Source organism: Stomoxys calcitrans, chromosome 4, assembly GCF_963082655.1.
Source record: "Stomoxys calcitrans chromosome 4, idStoCalc2.1, whole genome shotgun sequence".
Lineage (NCBI taxonomy): Eukaryota > Metazoa > Arthropoda > Insecta > Diptera > Muscidae > Stomoxys > Stomoxys calcitrans.
In genome coordinates, this window is record NC_081555.1 from 105,464,265 (window position 1) to 105,483,562 (window position 19,298).

The following is a 19,298-nucleotide window of genomic DNA, read 5'->3' on the forward strand; positions in this document are numbered from 1 at the left end:
TTGAGCTTCAAAAGGTATCTTTTCCTCAGAGTGGGGTCGTTCTCTCTTTTTCGACAAATCTTAGCAACTATGAACAAGTCCGCTTATAGGTTTCCCTCCTTGGCTTTGTTTTGTGTTTTCTTGGCGGGTAGTCTACAATAGACGCCTTAAAAATCTAGCACTCACTATCAAGTAAGCCAAATGTCTCCAGCTTCCAATCGCTTCTTAGCCCCCTGGTCGGTTGCCGACCTCATTCAGATAGGAATACCATGTATTTTCCCGGAATCAAGGGGTTTCCGTCTAGTTTGCATCATTAATCCTAAATATTCCGAGGAGGTTCTGACTGATTTGGTTACTCATATTGTATTTTCATGAATACGGGGTACGTCTGCGGGTATTGTTCCAGCAACAGACATGCCCTAAAATTCGTAACACCCTTAATTTGGTAAGAACGTCTGAAACAGCACAAATCATTTGAAATAATTTATTTATAAAATTTTTTTGAACGCTGGTGCGTATGATTATCTTTCGATAGTAAGCCCATATTCACCATACGTACGTCATACGCCACCTTGATCATTAATGTTCCATATCAAAACACTCGAGCCAGTATTCGGCTTGTTGTGCGCTCAAAAAATCTATGTTATAAACTCTGTGCTACTTCAAAAATCCCTAATTGTTTTCCATTCCATCCCCTAAATTTGTTCGCGTCTGTTTTTGTGTCCCCACCTAAGCACCGATGTCTGTAAGCCTCGAATGCCAGGTGGTGACATAGGAAATGCCTCAATGTGTCATCATTTTCCTCACATGCCGTACACATGCTATCACTTGCCGCACCGTTTTTGCACAAGTGAGCTCTTAGTCCCATGTGTTCTGTTATGATACCGAAAGCTATGCTGACCTTCTTCTTACTTCCTTCATGATAGGATTTTCGTCGACCCGAAAGGTTTCGGGTTAACCTAGTATAGTGATGGCAATCCTCCCGCCATTCATTCGTCCTTACACCGGTTGGATCCGGCACCCAAACGATGCGAATTGTGCCATTCGCAGAGAAGGCGTTAATCTCTTTCTTACATTCCTAGACCTTACCATCCTGGTTGTTATTACTCTGATGGCCAGTTTACTGTCCATAAAGATGTTCACACCCGATGTCCTCTCGCGAACACCACACCACCTCACGCATTCCGGGATCCCCCAGATCTCTGCCTGCAGCACTGTATTATGGTCAGGCAGTCGAAAACAGATTTCAGTCCCTGGGTTCTCAATGTAGACCCCCAGGCCCACTTTGTCCTCTTGCTTTGATCCATCTGCATCGCATGATCACCCTGGTGGTAATACCAGAATTCCGTCAATACAAGACTGTTCCGTTGGCAGCAGTTTTTCGCACTCGACCTCCATTGTCATCTCAGGTATCCGATCGGAAACCTCTTCTAATCCATCCGGGTTTCCTATGGTCGCCTTGATTATACCGCGATGGTGTGACCTGCTCCTTAAGACACCTTTTAATATGGCCTAAAAGGTAGACGAAGTGTCCTCATATTTTGCAGTATATCCAAGATACAATAAAGTTGGGTGGACATTGTTACGTCTAAAACGCAAATCGCCGTCCCTCACCAAAATCCGACTCCTCCGAAAGGGCATATATTGGGTTGCCTAAAAAGTAATTGCGGATTTTTCATATAGTCGGCGTTGACAAATTTTTTCACAGCTTGTGACTCTGTAATTGCTTCCTTTCTTCTGTCAGTTATCAGCTGTGACTTTTAGCTTGCTTTAGAAAAAAAGTGTAAAAAAAGTATATTTGATTAAAGCTCATTCTAAGATTTATTAAAAACGCATTTACTTTCTTTTAAAAAATCCGCAATTACTTTTTGGGCAACCCAATAGATAAACCTGTACAATATGACACTTAAATCAAAGGTATTATATAGAATCTATTGTTAGAAGGGCTGCCAGATTTTCAACTTAAGCTTCGATTTGCTGTAGTAACAACAACAAACAAATAAAAAGGCATGAAGTTAGGCCGGTCTGATCTTTGAATACCGCCCCCTCGGTTGAGTAAATATTTACCACTTTTCGTCAAAATGCGATGAGAAATGCACCATTTATGAATATATTATAATTGAGCCTTATATTGTTTCCAGACCGCAAATCGGAAGATCGCTCTATAAGGCAGTTGTATCCAACTGTTGTCCGATCGTCATCATATTCGGGAATAATTTGAAGGGGTCTTATGGTAAAAAATTACAGCACAATCGGGTGATTGACACTGCAATAATGAGAAAAACTTTAAATAGAGAGATCGGTTTATTTGTGCGCTATACCCAAGTATGGTGCGACCTAGCCATCGTCAGCACGGAGCATGGGCAAACTTCTCACATATCAATGAGTGCAGTCCGATTCAAGTTGAGGCTCTACGATAAAGGACCTCCTTTTTAAAGCCGCTCGATCAGCGTACCGCTGTGCGCCACCTCTTTGGGGGAAGTTTTTACATGGCATAATATCTCATAAATGTCGCCAGAATTAGGAGGGGATACGCGCTTATTTTTTTTATGAACACGACAGGATTCGAAGCCAGGCATTCACCGTCATAGGCGGACAAGCCTTCCTCCGCGTATCACTCATTCGATATTATATAGCGTGTCACTTATTAGAATATGGAACATTTCTGGGGTCAGTGTATAAAGTAGGCAGGGTAGGTAGTAGAGTTAGCTTTGGCAGAGCAGGCTCACCATTTTACACTGTGAATTAGGATGCCTCCCCCACTATTACGGAGTAGGTGTAGCAACTTGCCAGACATTTCTGCTGAGTGACGTATTCTGACAAGCCGTACATTTTTTGGGATCAGACCACCTTCCCGCAGTTCTCACCATCAACCGACTACCCGACTTCATAACCTCTGAACGCCGGACATCTATGAAGGAGAACGATAGGGTCGGCTTCAAAGAGTACACCAACTGACATTCTCCTCAAATGCGCTACTTGCCGAGAGGAAATTTCGAGTCATCATTTACACGACAGCCGTTCGCTTTATAACCCGCTTTCTAACCCCAGAACCAACAAGCTGAATCTGGAAATAAAAAGGTCCTCAACGAACCTTAGCAGAATTTGTGGCTGGAAAACTTGCAGCAATGTTACTTAAGCACCAGTTTAGGCAAGCTGTGGTCTACGTTAAAGTCACTCTCAAACTCCGAAAGAAGGGATAGCGAAAACCCGAGTAAGGGGGAATAGTACAGACCGATCTCCCTTCTCTCACTAGTTACAAAAACGCCTGAGGGACTTCTTCTTCCGAGCCTCGTTGGAGAATTTACCTTCGCCAAGCATCAACATGGATTTCGAAGACTGCTTAGCACAACATTTGCATGGCTTCAATCAGGCCAGACCATGTAATAGGGCGGTTCTCGTGGAAACTCTCACATATCAATGAGTACAGTCCTATTCTAGTTTAAACTCAATCATAAGGGGCCTCCTTTATATAGCCGAGTCCGAACGGCGTGTCTTTGGGGAGAAGTTTTTACATAGCATAGTACCTCACAAATGCTGCCAGCATTAGGAGGGGGAAACCACCGTTGAAAATTTTCAGGATTCGAACCAAGGGATGCTAACCTCTGCGCTATGGGTGGCACCGGCTCTTGCACAAATACTGAGTGCCTATGTAGTCCTATATGACAAGGCGAGTTATAAGCATCTTTAAATAACCAATGGCCACCTTGTTCCCGCGGCGATCGGAGCGGAACGGACTTGCTTAATTACATGAGCTTGAAGAGAATCGCCAACTCCTCATGAAAATGTGGCTACAATAATAATAGTTGCGAACGGAAAAGGTGGACATTCTGAGATTGCATTCCCTCTCCCCATATTCTACTATTTGTTGTTCTGAGTTTTTCCCACCCTACAAGTATTTCGGATCGACGTAAAATTCTAAGACGATTTAACGATGTTCGTGTGTCTGTCCGTCCATCCGTCCGTCTGTTGTAATCACTCTACAGCCTTCAAAAATTGAGATATTGAGCTGAAATTTGGCGCAGATACGTCTTTTTGATGCACGCTGATTAAATTCTTGGACGGGCCAAATCGGACCATATTTGGATATAGGTGCTATATAGACCGATCTGGCGATCAAGGATCTGAAGCCCATAAATGCTATTATTTTTTATCCGATTTCGCTGAAATTTAAAACAGGTAGTAGTTTTAGGCCCCCCGTCATCTGACCCAAATATGGTTGAGATCGGACTATATTTAGATATAGCTGCCATATAGACCGATCTGCCGATAAAGGGTCTGAGGCCAATAAAAGCTTTATTTATTACCCGATTTCGCTGAAATTTTAAACAGTGAGTTCTTTTAAGCCTCCCGACAACCTACCTAAATATGGTTCAGGTCGGACTATATTTAGATATAGCTGCCATATGGACCGATCTGCCGGTTAATACTCTGAGCCCATAAAAGCTGCATTTATTACCCGATTTCGCTAAAATTTGAAACAGTGAGTTATTTTAAGCCTCCCGATATTCGACCTAAATAAAGATCAGATAGCATTATATTTAGATATAGCTGTCATATGGACTGATATGTTGATTGAGGGTCTGGAGCCCATAAAAGCTGCATTTATTGCCCGATTTCTTTGGAATTTGAAACAGTGAGTTATTATAAACCTCCCGACATCCGACCCTAATATGAATCAAATTAGACTATGCAGATATAGCTGTAATATAGACGGAACTTCTAATTTTGGTTCTTAATCACATAAAAAGCAAATTTCTTGCCTGATTTCGCTGAAACTGTTTCTTGTATATGAATTCTCGGGACCTGAATAAAATATGATTGAGACCAACCCTTATTTGGATATAACTATGTATATAGTAGTAGAGTTATAATAAAATAGGATGATTATTATATCCTAGGTGGTGGGTATCGAAAGTTCGGTCCGGACGAACTTAACACGTTTTTACTTGTTTCCTGAAAAATTCATATAAATTCTTAGTGCGATTCTAAATTAGTTTAACTTTATTCAACTTAATGCAGCAAAAATTATATCTGTATATTAAGAACATATTAATATTTTGTTTAAATTAAAAAACATCTTACCCAAACAACCAGAAATGGAGTTTGAGTACATTAAAAATACATCTTCCAAAAAGGAAATACAAAAATAAGTCACCAGTACTCTTATCTAACAGAATATTTTACAATTGTATAAAAAACTAAATCTAATCAAAATCATGCCATGTGAACTCCTTGATATCCAGCAACATTCTTGCCTTGTGCGATTCTAGAATCCAATTAATGTTAACAATTTGTAAATTGGATAAGAGAGATGAGGTGAAACGCTCCCTTAACCATTGCAGGAAGTCAGTTTTATCAAACTGTTGTAGATTTATAAACACATAGGATATTTTTGATAAATTATTAACTCCGCTTTCGCTATCCAAACTACGATCATCAACCACATTACCACCATGCCATTGATAATGCAATTGGGCTCGAGCAGAATCTGGTTCAATGGTATAAAAATTAGACCATGTATTGCGATAGAAATTCAGATTTTTGACAGGATAAATCAGCTCCTCCAGTTCATGTAAATCCTTATCATCTAATTCAGGTACTTCATCCATACACATGGCATCACAGATGCGCTTTAATTCGCGGGAACTTACAAAATCCTTAAAACTATCACCGTATTTATCAAAACATATGGCAAACTGTTCCTTCACCTCTTGGGTGGTGGAGACCATGTCAAGAGGTTTGATGGCAATGGTTTGTTTGCGACAGGAACGTATTAACCAGTCCATGCTGACAATGTCATACTTCTGGGCCTTGGATAGAGTTTGTACACGATAGTTGAGATCGCCTGCCACCACAATACAACTGGACTTATTGGGCAAAGGATTTTCCACAATGGTGCCACCATTTTGGACCACTAAAGTTTTTAGATATTCGGGGGTAAAGCCCCGACTCAAGGCAGCACTTAGAATACACACACTAAAGCCCTTAAGTAAGTCAGAGATTTTATCCACCTGTAATGAAAAATATTAGAAGTAAAAATGAAAAATTCTTCTCAAATTGTAGGTAGGTGCTTACACTTTGTGGATCAAAACGCTTCTCATAGGACTGCAGACCCATTTTACGCTTTTCAGCTGGCGTTAGTTTTCTACGTTTCACACGATCCCCTATGAAGTCCTCTAAACTAATTTGCCTCTTGACAATCTTCTTAATACCACCTCTGGCATTTTGTTTTAGCTGATTATATTCCTCCAGTGTGAGACATTCAGTCCAGGATTTATCATTGCGCCATGCTTGTATGCGAGGAAAATGCAAAGCCAAATTCAAATAAAATGCTCCCGAGGGATTTAAATCGGTGGCTTTGATTTGTAGCACCACAGAATTTCGGGGCTCAATCCAAACATCAGGACGACCCTCGGCACTCTTTGGTCGATAGTGATACCACATGGGAGGTTGTTCTTCGGACAGTAAATGCCAGTGGCTTTTCAAGGTATTGTTTAAGACAACACGTTGTTGGGTGACATTGCTTACCTTGCCCACCGAATAGACTTCATAACTTTCTGAGGAGGCATATTTTAGAACACCCAAGAGAAATGATTCAACAAAAGTACGTGCTCTATTATAGAAGCCACCAATAACCAGAAGATCAAACTCTGTGGTCAAGCCATCAATGTACTAGATAAATTTAAGGCAATATTAGAAACACAGCTATGCCTAGTTGTCTAGATCGTAGTACTTACATCCGCCTTCACCTTAAACCAGCCCCCTCCATTCCTGCATCCCGGCCGATATATGGCATTTTGTTTTTTCAAGACCACACCTTCCTGTCGATTGTCCAAAGCCACTTGGAACATGCGTCTAAAATCCTCCGGATTTGAAATCTTTTCACTTTTCATTATTTGCAGCACTCCCTCCTCCTCACGCAATAGATTTCGCAATTTATGCATTCTCTGTATATAGGGTATACCCAAAAGACTTTGACCATTCCAATACAGCAGATCATAGACCACAAAACAGGGCTGCCAATTACGGTCGGCTTTTAAATGCTTGACATCGGTATTCTCAGTTTTTTCACGAAATTTCTTCTCATCCCCATCCCAGACCATCATTTCGCCATCCAAAATAATGGTTTCCATGCCAATGGGCAATAGATGTTGTAATTTGCTGGTCAATTTATTTTCTTGTTCATACGAGGAGCCAAAACTTTCCGTATAATCTACACCATTACGCGATATATACTTAAAGACATTATCCTTATAATGCAATTGAAAGCGTTCACCATCCATTTTAGTTTCCATATACAAAACATCGGAAGCCATCAGAGATGTAATGTTCCCGGGGAAAATCTCACACAATTGTGGTCGTATATGTTCGAAGGGTATTATGGCAGCTACCAACTGCGCTGGTCCATCTCCCGACTCTCCATTAGTTGTGCCAAACTTGTTGTCTGCCAGACAGCAACATAGCTTTGCAAGATTACTGCAGGCTTGATAAACGTCCTTTGCTTGGGGATGTAAAATAGCAAATATACGTTGATCTGCAATGCCCAAGTGCATGGATTTCAATAGTAGACGTACAAACCACATTTGTTCCTCTGCCGAGGCCACTTGGAAAAGGTGAATTAGAACTTTTTCAGTATCTGAAAAAAGGAAGAAAATTATGTTTTAATATAATGTGGACATTGCATTATGGTTGGAGAGAAAAAGGGAAAACTAACGGAACTCTTACAATTTTTATAACGATGGGTATATAAAAAAGTCAGGCTTGACTTTGCCTAGGATCCTTCCTTAGTAAATTGTGCCTATTCTGAGATGAAGAAGTGAAATATCGATATAACTTAGGGCAACGTATTGGGGGACACCGTAGCGCAGAGTTTAGGATGTCCGCGAACACGCATGAGCAGTTGGGAGTGATAGTCGATTGCGTACGAATTCCGACCACCAACTAATCCAACATAAGTGGTGTCACATTTGACAGACTTTATAGGTCTTCCACACATGCCACTTCAATTGTGACGACGGTTGGTGTACTGATTATATTCAATGATTTGGTCGGTCTGTGATAAACTAAGCAGCGCCGGTATGGTCTCCCCATTTGGGCTGCATGCAGTGGAATAATATTGAGACCTGTCAGAATGCTGCTCTACGTACTGCAACGGGCTGTCTCCTTATTTTTATTCGCTGCCTAAGCAGTATATACCGGACTGCTATCGCAGGGACCATCCAAATCAGCTTCTTGTGGAGGAATCTACAGCCCAGAGATATCACGGTCCGATCTGTGTTGTGATCATTGCTATCACGAGAAGCTTAGCTGTGAGCTACCGGGCGCGTCCACAGGTTGCGGATAGTGCAATGCTCCATACGGAGTAGCAGCAACGGCAGTCGCGGACAATCAGCGTTATCGAGCGGAGAGTCTCAGTGAGAGGTCGGCGGCACCGGCTCTTGCACAAATACTGAGTGCCTATTATGCTCGATACGACAAGGCGAGTTATTAGCGCCTTTAAATAACCAATGGCCACTCTGTTTCCGCTGCGATCGGTCGGTTTGGACTGGAACGGGCTTGCTTACATACAGCAGCTTGACGAGGATCGCCAACTCCACATGAATATGTGGCTACAAAAACAACATGTAGAAATCCGGAAGAGGAAATGGACTTGGTTGGGTCTACTCTACGTCGACCGCGTGATGATATAGCGAGAAATTTCTTGGACTGGAACCCGCAAGGACAGCGAGGGAGTGAACGCCCGAAAAACACATGGTTCCGCTGTACGAAAAGAGAGTTGGAATCAACCCATATATAGTGGAATCAAGCCAAGCCTATGACCAACGATAGAGCCCGATGGAAGCTCTCACTGAACAGTTTACTATTGGCCATATTTCATTGTAATATATTTAATATATTCCAATTGTAAATAAATATGGTCTTTGGGGCCTCACCTCACCATTCAGTCCTTTTTTATGGTTGACTTACTTTCGGCGCTCAGAGACTATGTAGTCATTCGGTGGATGGAGCTAATGGAAGGAGTTCTGTGACGAGGGTGGCAATCGTTCGCCTTGCCGTGAAGTTCTTCAGACCTACGCCGAATATCGTGATGTCAGGCGAACTTGAGCAATCTCTTATAATACTGGGAGAGGTGGGATGTCTTCATTTATGATTGAGACAGTGAAGACGTTTATTTGTTCTGCTAGTGGTGCGTTTCGCTGGTTATTTCTAAGGCCATGATTATGCGGTTGTCGCTAATGAGCAATGCTCCAGCATCTGGACGTACTCCAGTTATAGATCAATAATACGAAGTCAAGTAACGCTGGCGCTTAATTTAATGTAAGTTTAATTCTTTCATGGCTACAGAGTCTAACATATCATACCCATCCTTCAGAGTCAATGTGAAAGTAATAAATATCATTGTTTCATTTCCAAATACATACTTACTTAAAATATTCTCATTGGCTACAGTATCTAGCATATCATGCACTTCCTTCAGAGTCAATTTACTTGATTCATTGCTACATCTAGGCTTAAGTATACGAAAAACTTTGTCTGCATAATCGCCATGAATGCCGGAAAATCTACGAGCTTCCAATATTTCAGCCTCTTTGGCTAAACGAAGAAAAAAGAACGAAACGTCTAAGAACTTCGAATAGACAAAAGTGTCTCCAAAACTTACATTCGGAACCCAATTGCAAAACTTTTATATAGACTCTTCCAAGTGTGTGTATTTTAAGGCCATAGGGTGATCGCGCCATATCAGCATTTGGTATGAGGCAACGCAAAATGCAATAAAAGCTACTGCGTCCAGTCTAAAAGTAAAGAAAGTTGAAATTTAGTTATTCCAGTCATCTGCTCCATAACTATATTCCTACCTCAGGCTCATCCGGTTTCATTTTTTGTTCCTCCCTAAATCTCTCACGATGTTTACAAAACGATTCATAGTATTGTTTAACAATTCTACCCTTCTTATCTTTATTGTCCGTTTTAGCAATGCGATTTAATATTAGACAAATATCCCGAAACTTTATAGTCTCTGAAATTTCCATATTGATTTAGTTTTACGGACACTTAATTAAAAATCCAACCCACAGACAATTGTGAAATTGTTAAAAACATTCAAAACAGCTGTTTTTTGTTTTCATTTGCTTTTAAAATCATTTGGGAATGACATCACCGATTGCTTTTGAACAAAATCAAAGCGTTGGCGACTGTGTGTATAGCGGTTGTGGAAGTTTTCAATAATAATCGAAAACTATCGATAAGTAATTAAGTAGGCAATGTATTGTATCAAGGTGGATTAATACTTAATTGTTTCGACAATGGTACTGTATATAGATCAGTTATTGAGATTAACGAAAGTGATAAGTCGTGAAAAACAACCATTACTCGCTTTCGATTACCAACCATGACCTTCTCCTTCTTGCTTCCTTTTAGTAATAGAATCGTCTTCTCATGATCTGAATCCCCCCATAGGATTTTCACCGTCCTACCGACCGTTTCGCTGTTCCACAATGTTGCATTCGTCGACACGAAAGGCTTCGGGTTAACGAAGTTTATTGACGGCAGTCCTCTGGCCTTAACCGCCAAATCGTCTGCCCTTTCATTTCCCCTTACTCCGTTATGGACCGGCACCCAAACGATGCGGATTGCGCCATCCTCAAAGAAGGCGTTAATGTCCTTCGTACACTGCAAGTCTGTTCGTAACCTTACCGTCCTGGATTTTATTGCCCTTATGGCAATTTTACTGTCGGCAAAGATGTTCACACTCGATGTTCTCGCGTTAGCATCACACCACTTCACGCATTCCGTGATCGTTCGGTTCTCCGCCTGCAGGTCCGTATTATGGTCAGGCAGTCTAAAACAAATCTCAGTCTCTGGGTTCTCCATATAGACCCCCAGGTTTATTTGGGATTTAAAAATCCTGCAAAAACGGGAATTATTTTTGTATGGTAAAACCTGCAAAAAATACAGGATTTAGCACTTAAATCTCAAAAAGGCCATAAATCCGGATTTATGATTATACTAAGGCACTGGTAATTTATCCAGAACTTCGTTGTCCTGGAAAGATGTCATTATCATACAATTTGCGCCGCACTGCACTGCATGATACTAAAATAAAACAGGGCTATTATGCCCATCACCATCAGCTAGCTGGTATTATTTATACAGTGAACCCAATCAGCTGATAGGCATATAAAAAAAATCGATATCGATTAAATAACTATGACAGGGCACGTGGGTTACCAAAATATTTACATTCCATATTCAAAAGTTTATTAGTATAGAAAAGAATACTAAATAAATTATACAGAAAAGAAACATTAGTTTTGGGCCAATTCGAAGCAGATTGTTCGCCTTAGGGTGGAGAGGGTGAAGCAATCGTCGGCGGAAACATACAACATATTCACAACGCTCACAATATTCTTTGTGGGCTTGAATTTTTTTTTACGACCAATTATACAATAGTCAGCAAGAACTTTCGTGAAGTACTGCATCATTGTACATCAGCAACGTTGCAGTTATGTTGGTGTTTCTGCGAACAGCATTGAGAACAATTGCAAAAACCGACGCTGTGCGTGTCATTAAGAAATTCCATCACAAGGCTTTTAGTGACAAATACTTGCTGGTCACAAATGTGGGCATTTCTTTAAGTCTCAGCAGTGCCGGTGACATCTTGGAGCAGCAATACGAAATCTATTGCAATGAATTGGACAAATGGGATCGCAAGCGCACATCACACATGGCCGTTTCGGGAATGACTGTGGGAGTTATATGCCACTATTGGTATCAAATACTGGATTCACGTCTGCCGGGTCGGTCCATACAAATGGTCATGAAGAAGATAGTATTAGATCAATTGATTTGTTCACCCATATACATCTCGGCCTTCTTTGTGACCTTGGGCGTATTGGAGAGAAAATCCAAAGAAGAAGTTTGGGATGAAATGAAACAAAAGGCTTGGAAACTATACGCCGCCGAATGGATGATTTGGCCCGTGGCACAATTTGTGAACTTCTATTGGCTACCTTTGAAATATCGCATCTTCTATGACAATATAATCAGCTTGGGCTATGATGTCTACACATCTCAAGTTAAACATACCGGCTGAATTTGTAGTAATGTAACCAAATCAATTATGACTATCATTAAAAAAAAAAAAACAGCAATTCAATTAGAGATTTGTATACCTAGTATGTAGAAATAATTAGGTAAATTATTGTAAAATTTTCAAAATTCCGGTAAACAGTTAAAACTACCTCGCATGAAATTCTTTAAAAGAATTGCAATGCACTCAATTTTGTAAATATGTGATGTGTGGTTGAAGAAGCTAATGGAGACTTTTTTGTACGTAAACCTAGTTGGGATTTGATAAAAGTATTTATGACGAATAAAAGTATTTATACATCATACATAGAGGAGTCTGAAGAGTTTTTGTTAACTACAGATAAGAAAGTTGTTTGTACTGTCTATAAAGTTGGTTGTCACTCAAAGTCAAGTTATGACGCATCTTGACTTATAGATGATCAATTACTTGGTAAACATAAAATTAAAATCAGCTAGGAAAGGCAAAAGTCGGGCGGTGCCGACTGTATAATACCCTACACCTACCCAATAGATACAACATGGAAACTATATCCAATTTCGATAAACCTCGGCGGAATTTTAGGATGGTTTATTAAACAATGCGTATCAAATTTCGAGCAAAGCAAATAAACAGCAAAGCAAATATGTTCAAACTGTAATAACTACGGTTGACAAATGACAACGTTATTGCAATTTACCCAAAATCTGAGCTATATCATAATCTGAACCGATTTGGTCAATGAATATGATTGCAGTGGCTCTTGGAGTGAAAAGCGGTCGATATGCATACATGGCAGATATATCAAAATCTGAATCAATTTCTATGAAATTTACCAGCAATATTAAAGGAAAATCATTCCTGTCAAATTTCGATAGAATCGGTTAGCAAATGAGCACTTTATTGCAATATTTCTCAAAATCGGATGAACATATATATGGGAGCTATATGTTGTAATTGACGAGGAAAACGTTGTACAAAGTTTTGGCAAGATTGCTCAATAAATACGCTTGCAGTGGCTCTAGAAGTGAAAATAGGGCGATATACATATATAGCAGCTATACCTCAATCTAAACCGATTTCTATGAAATTCACCGGAAATGTCGAAAGTCAAGAGAAAATCCTTTCTGCCAAATTTCGAGAGAATCGGTCAACAAATGACCATTTTATTGCGTTATAACTGCAAATCGGGCGAACATATATATGAAAGCTATATCCTAATCTGAACCGTTTTTTTTTTCAATTTCAATAGACTTTGTCTCTAGGCCGAAAAACTTGCCTGTACCAAATTTTAAGACGATCGGACGAAACCTGCGACCTGTACTTTGGGCACAAATTAACATGGACAGACAGACGTAGCTAAATCGAATCAGGAAGTGATTCGAAGTCAAAGTCCCTCCCCCTTACCCTAATTCTCAGAAACGGCAGATCTCGGAGATGGGTGGTGCGATTTAAGCGAAAATTTGTGTGCTCTCATATAGTACCTTAAAAATAAAAATTTGGTATCCAGATTTCGGGTGGGGTACCTAGGGGGGCCTCCCCACCCTAAAACCTACCAAATATATATACACCTATCACAATATGGGACTCAAATGAAAGGTATTTAGGATAAGAAAACGTATCTGATATCCAATTGTCGGACCAAGTGTTAAGGGGACCAACCTAACCCCCAAAACACCCCTAAATCGGACATATTTACCGACCATGGTAATATAGGACTCAAATGAAAGGTATTTGCGAGTAGAATACGAATCTAATATCCAAATGTGGAACCACGTTTCTAGGGGTCAACCCCTCAGGACTTATTTACTGATCATGGAATTATGGGGCTTAAATAAAAGGTATTTGAGTGTAGAATTTGAATTTGAAATCCAAATAAGGGACCAAATGTTTGGGGGGCCGCCTCTTCTTAAAAGCACCCCCAAAGGGGACAAATTTACGACCATAGCAATATGGGGCTCAAATAAAGGTATTTGGTAGTAGAATACGAAAGAGCACGATGCTGATATTTTTAAGGGTCAAGTGTCTGGGGGACCTCCTCACCCCCGAAAACACCCCTGAATGAGATATTATGAGAATATCTATCTTTAGAGAATATTTTCTCTAAGGATAAAATTCCCAAGAAATTTGTTTTTTAAATACAAAATTTCCAACAAATTTGTCCCCAAGATAAAATTTTCAAGAAATTTGTCTCTAAAAGCAAAATTTCAAGAAATTTGTCTCCAAAGACAAAATTTCCAAGAAATTTTCTCTCAAGACAAAATTTCCAAGAAATTTTCTCTAAAGACAAAATTTCCAAGAAATTTTCTCTAAAGACAAAATTTCCAAGAAATTTTCTCTAAAGACAAAATTTCCAAGAAATTTTCTCTAAAGACAAAATTTCCAAAAGTTTTGTCTGAAGACAAAATTTCCAAGAAATTTTCTGTAAAGACAAAATTTCCAAAAGTTTTGTCAAAAGACAAAATTTTAATAAAACTCATGCCCAATTAAGATGTCGGTGGTATAGCAAACTGTATTCATATCTCTTAAGGGTACATTAATATCTGCGCTGCATGCAGCTCAGGACCCACCCGGCAAGGGTTAGCCATGAGCACCACACATGCTATACCATTGATATTCGATACGAGAAGCTTTGCTGCGATCTACCGGGCGGGTCCACATGTTGCGGATAGTGGAATGCTTCAAACGGAGTAGCTGCAATGGTAGTCGCGGACACTCAGCGGTATCGAGCGGAGAGTCTCAGTGAGAGGCCGGACGGCAACGGCTCTTGCACAAATACTGAGTGCCTATTATTAAACCGCCTTCGACTGTCGCAGATCTCAAATCAAAATTCACCTGTTCTGGATGCCGGGCCACAGAGATATCCCAGGGAATAGTAAAGCGGACGAGCTTGCGAGATTAGGAACTACCCTACACATTCCAGGGATACTGGAATCTGTGGGTACGCCGCTAGCGACATGTAAGCCAAGTTTTCAGGACTAGGCCCAAAGGACAACGAATGATAGATGGTCACAAAGAGGAGGCTGTGAGCATTCCAGAACTATGTGGCATAATCTAGACTTTGTCGTCGCCGGGTTCGAATAATCCAATGTGGCTACAACAACAACATGAGTTGCTTTTTAAGGGATTACATTTTTCCAATTTATTTCCGTACACATATTATTTCACGCACAAATATTTCAACACTTCAATATGTGTTTAATACTATCCCATCTATTAATTTTTGCGATTTCCCCGTCGTCGCATCGATGCGGTACATTTTGGGCAATACCATTTACCCTTTGGCGGTTGCGTTATACCAACACAGGGATAATGGAACCATTCATAGGGACAAGCATCATTGTCACAAGCTACCATGTCACCATATGAAACTTGATTACAAGTACAATAGCGTGGTTCATTCGGGTCATAAGACCATTCGCCATCCGGTGTTTGTTCCACAACCATACCATTCTCGTTCAGTGTTATGTTGGAACCTGGTGTGAGAGCTGTGGATGTCGATGTTGTCGAGGCAGATGCTGTCGATGATGTGGAGCTAAGAGCTTGCCTATTGGCAGATGATGTGGTGGCAGCTGCCAGAGCAGCAGATGCTGATGAAGCGGTTACATGTTGCCCTGTGGGCAATAATGAAGGAACATTTAACGAAGTAGGTGCTGATGAGGCTAACATTTCAACCGAATCCATGCTCAGCGATGAAGACGAAGAAGCCAGGCTGAGGGCGGGTGTACTAGTAGTTGATACATTCGATGTTCCCAAACCATGAGACAAGCTTGAAGTTAGTTTCCTGTAGGGAAAATGAATATAGGTTAGAATTTGTCTTCAATTGTGGTATAATGTGGAATGAATACTTTGTGGCATACTTCTTCTTGGTCTTCTCGGTAGAAGTACTGGCCAAACCCAAAGCTGACGCTGTAGCCTGGGGGTGGGATATATCGCGACTAATCCAGAACTCTGTGGGCCCACCACCCCCATGTATAGCCTCATAGCTGGCTTTCATACTTGCCGAACGACGTCCCTGTTGCATTTGTTGTGTGGCCACAATGGCCTGTGAGGCTGCAGCAGCAATTGCTGTTGTTGCCGAAGCTCCTATTTGTTGCAGATTATAAGCAACGGCAGGTGTACCCACTGAACCGGCTGCTGCATTAAGCACTGCTCCTATGCCAGGAGTTATGGGACGTACCACAGCTACTGGAGGGTTAGGCGTTGTAAGATTATTACCCAAATTGGCTCGCTTCTCTGGCACAGCACTTTGTAAGGTCGAGGTCGAGTCCCTTCTTTTTTCCGGCTTTGGAGCCCGGTAGCGGTTGTCTTTTGTGGCCCCCGTGGGAGTTGCGGGCACAGTTATACCACCACCCATACCAAGACCGCCAACACCAGCTCCTCCCATTACAGCACTGTGGCTATTGCTGGCCGATGGGGCAATGGCAGCACTCAAGCCACCATAATAACGATTTTCCTTTTGGCTTAAACCAGCCACACTAAGCAAGGCTGTTGCCGCACTACCCCCATCCATTTCCAGGGAACGTTTCTCCAAAATCTCTGTAATGCCATTATTATCGGCTTCAAGTTCACACTTGAACTTAAACAATTCACTATCCAAACGCCGCAGATATCTTTCCACTAATTCATGAATTTGTGTGGCAATTGTCACCTTCTCGTCGGCATCCTCTAGAACTTTATAGTATTCCTTGCGCAGGTTTTGGAACTCAGTATCAGCGGCATCATCTTGCAGCTCGCCGCGTTTGCATTGGACAAAGAATGAACGAGTTTTCTTTTCCAGGGAATCCATGTTGTCTAAAAGGGTAGCAACAACAAAACCATAATAAGGATAACAATGTGCATACGCATAAATCACAGAAAAACTTACTTTGTACTGTTAAATCCAGTTCTCGCATCTCGGTAAAACGATCTCGTAGCTCTTGAGGCAAGTGCTCAATCACTGAAAATTCAAAATTTATTTGTAAAAAAAAAATGCCGGCAAAAACAATGCCCTTTATTACTGTCAGGCACTGTCATTTGTTTATATTTGGTTTTGAGACACCATTTATGTTTTGCCCGTTTTCCAACATATAGGGGCGTTATTAACGGAGTCGTTTCTTACTTATAGTAAACGAAATACTTACTTTCCAAATAATCCTCCAGATAAAGCATGTTTGCCAGTTGTATTTGTAGCTTATTTTTGGAAAAATTCTGATTATTTCATTTGTATTTATTAGTTTGAGGATAAATTATTTCAAGAGTTTTTCCACAGAGCTTCTTTGTTGTTCATTCGAGTCGTTTCTACACCGTTAACTAGAGAAGGTAAAACAAAGTAATTCGATTACCATAACTGAAGACAATTGGGAAGTTATCGATACCACAAAAGCAAATGAATAATAAATAGGCCAAGTTAAATGAATAATAAATAGGCCAAGCCAGTCTTTAAAGATTAGAAATAAACGAAGAAAATTATCAGAAGAAAGAGAGAGAGAAGAACCATGTACGAATAATGTATGTGATTTAGCATGGCGAAACAATTAAAGGTGGTCTCATTTGTACAAAAACCACAAATCATATGATGCAATCCGCCATCTTGTCATCAAGCTGATCGGAGTTTTACGAACACGCACAAAGAACTTTGTGTGCGTGTGAAGAGAAAGAAGATAACAACAAAGAGAATGCAAACAAAAATCTGACATCTTACCTTATTAAATTGTCATATTTTTGACCTTCACTGCTTATTTATCCAGTACAAAAAACAAAAAAAAAAAAAAACAGCAAATATCAGTGCAAACTTGTTCTGGTAAGTTATCGATAACAAGCAATAACAGATAATAAGAACCGATTAATCATGGTTTGCACTATATAGTACTAAAATAAAACACAGCAATACTATAGTGATTCATGGCCATTCGTTGCAACTCATAGCCATTTTGTGTTTAAGGGTTGGTATTCTATTCTGGTTTCGGAATAGCCGCTGAAATTTTTAATTGTTTCGCGAGCGAAATTTGACAGCAATCAAATATTTTTGTTTCCATGCCAAAACACGTTTCTTTATCTGCACTTATTGTTTTATCTATTTTATATATTCTTCCTCAAATATATAGAGAAAAAGGAACCATTGAAACCAATAAAATCAACTAAAATTATGCCGGCAATAGTTTCAAGTGTTGCCTCTATAATAGTTTTTTTTTGCCATTTTCCTCACTTTAAACAAAGTACTACTTTTCCGCCGGTTTTCAGCCAATGTTTCGCCGGCGTTTATTTTTATATAGAGTTTGACAGAATTCCGCTCGAAATACTGAACAGAATACTAGAGCTGACAAATTATCGATAATCGCAACGTTCGAAACTTTCGAAGTATCTAATAACTTGTATCGATACTAATTAATTTCTGAACACCTACATTTTTTAAACGAAAATAGAAAGTTAAAATCAGTAGATCGATTCACATACAATATAAGAAATATCAATGCTCAGACCGCTTAAACCAACTTCAATTAAGTCAGTTGGAAGTCATGAGAGAAATCATTGCACAAAATGTTAACCCAATTGGATGAAAATTGGGCCCTCTATAGACGCAATGTATCTTATTGGATACATTCAGTGTCGCATCGCTTATTTTTGTTCAATATTGTAAAAGTTTTAACTTTGCCGATAGCATCGATAGAAAAAATATCAATCGTTAGTGCTGATAGTATCGATAGTGCCATCGATATTTTGCCCGCTTTAGCTTAAGCAGAGTATTCTGTTCAGCTTTTCAAACTCCATATAAAATAACGTCGGCGAAACTTTAAAGGAAAATAGGCGAAAAGATAGTACTCTGTTTATGGTGAGGAAAATGTCAAAAAGAACATTTATTGGCAACGCTTGTCGCCGTCGTTTTTGCTTGTTTTATTGGTTTCCATGGTTCGTTTTTTCTTTTTGTTATTTTAATTATTTGCGATAAAAATATAAAACCATAAATGCAGATAAAAGACTTATTTTGGTTTGAAAATAAAAACAAATAATTACTCTCAAATTTCGCACGCGACACAATTAAAAATTGCAGCGACAATTCCGAAAGTAGAATAGAATACCAACACTTGGCAGCAGTTGATAACATGTTTGATATTTTGAGGCTGATGTTCAATTAATCGCAAAATCGATTTTGACCTTCCTCCATTTGTCAAATTTTTACAGTGTATTTAAGCCATCGGTCAACAGCTGATAACATAACATACAATACGTTATGCACTAATTCAAAAACCCATGGGAGAGTATCCTTTGT

At 39.9% G+C, this 19,298-nt stretch overlaps 3 protein-coding genes across 4 annotated transcripts; 1 reads left to right on the top strand and 2 right to left on the bottom strand.

Moving 5' to 3' along the window:
* Positions 1 to 4,995: 4,995 nt before the first annotated feature.
* On the bottom strand, positions 4,996 to 10,074 carry LOC106085900 (DNA ligase 4). The gene is made up of 6 exons (XM_013250366.2): positions 9,840 to 10,074; positions 9,644 to 9,776; positions 9,409 to 9,576; positions 6,720 to 7,618; positions 6,058 to 6,654; positions 4,996 to 5,993 (listed from the first exon to the last, which is right to left on the bottom strand). Exons 1-6 carry the CDS (start codon positions 10,011 to 10,013, stop codon positions 5,187 to 5,189), a joined length of 2,778 nt encoding a protein of 925 aa, XP_013105820.2. The 5' UTR covers positions 10,014 to 10,074; the 3' UTR covers positions 4,996 to 5,186.
* A 1,123-nt stretch (positions 10,075 to 11,197) lies between these two features.
* On the top strand, positions 11,198 to 12,386 carry LOC106085890 (mpv17-like protein 2). Its single transcript, XM_013250341.2, has one exon. The coding sequence runs from the start codon at positions 11,489 to 11,491 to the stop codon at positions 12,074 to 12,076; it is 588 nt and encodes a 195-aa protein (XP_013105795.2). The 5' UTR covers positions 11,198 to 11,488; the 3' UTR covers positions 12,077 to 12,386.
* A 2,775-nt stretch (positions 12,387 to 15,161) lies between these two features.
* LOC106085889 (inhibitor of growth protein 3) lies at positions 15,162 to 17,330 on the bottom strand. 2 transcript variants are annotated; one of them, XM_013250340.2, is made up of 4 exons: positions 17,173 to 17,330; positions 16,917 to 16,988; positions 15,910 to 16,843; positions 15,162 to 15,833 (listed from the first exon to the last, which is right to left on the bottom strand). In XM_013250340.2, exons 1-4 carry the CDS (start codon positions 17,198 to 17,200, stop codon positions 15,266 to 15,268), a joined length of 1,602 nt encoding a protein of 533 aa, XP_013105794.2. In that variant the 5' UTR covers positions 17,201 to 17,330; the 3' UTR covers positions 15,162 to 15,265. The 2 variants fall into 2 exon arrangements, with proteins under 2 accessions (XP_013105794.2, XP_013105793.2); XM_013250339.2 differs by having other exon boundaries at positions 15,898 to 16,843.
* Between the last annotated feature and the right edge of the window lie 1,968 nt (positions 17,331 to 19,298).

Bases quoted from the DNA above. Each gene is read 5' to 3' on its own strand.
- LOC106085900 (XM_013250366.2), bottom strand. From the start codon at position 10,013: ATGGAAATTTCAGAGACTATAAAGTTTCGGGATATTTGTCTAATATTA. The intron at 9,777-9,839 runs GTAGGAATATAG...CTTTACTTTTAG, and splicing joins TGAAACCGGATGAGCCTGAG to ACTGGACGCAGTAGCTTTTA. The intron at 6,655-6,719 runs GTAAGTACTACG...AAATTTATCTAG, and splicing joins GGTTTAAGGTGAAGGCGGAT to TACATTGATGGCTTGACCAC.
- LOC106085890 (XM_013250341.2), top strand. From the start codon at position 11,489: ATGTTGGTGTTTCTGCGAACAGCATTGAGAACAATTGCAAAAACCGAC.
- LOC106085889 (XM_013250339.2), bottom strand. From the start codon at position 17,200: ATGCTTTATCTGGAGGATTATTTGGAAA. The intron at 16,844-16,916 runs GTAAGTTTTTCT...CTACCCTTTTAG, and splicing joins ACTGGATTTAACAGTACAAA to ACAACATGGATTCCCTGGAA. The intron at 15,834-15,897 runs GTATTCATTCCA...TTTTCCCTACAG, and splicing joins AAGAAGAAGTATGCCACAAA to GAAACTAACTTCAAGCTTGT.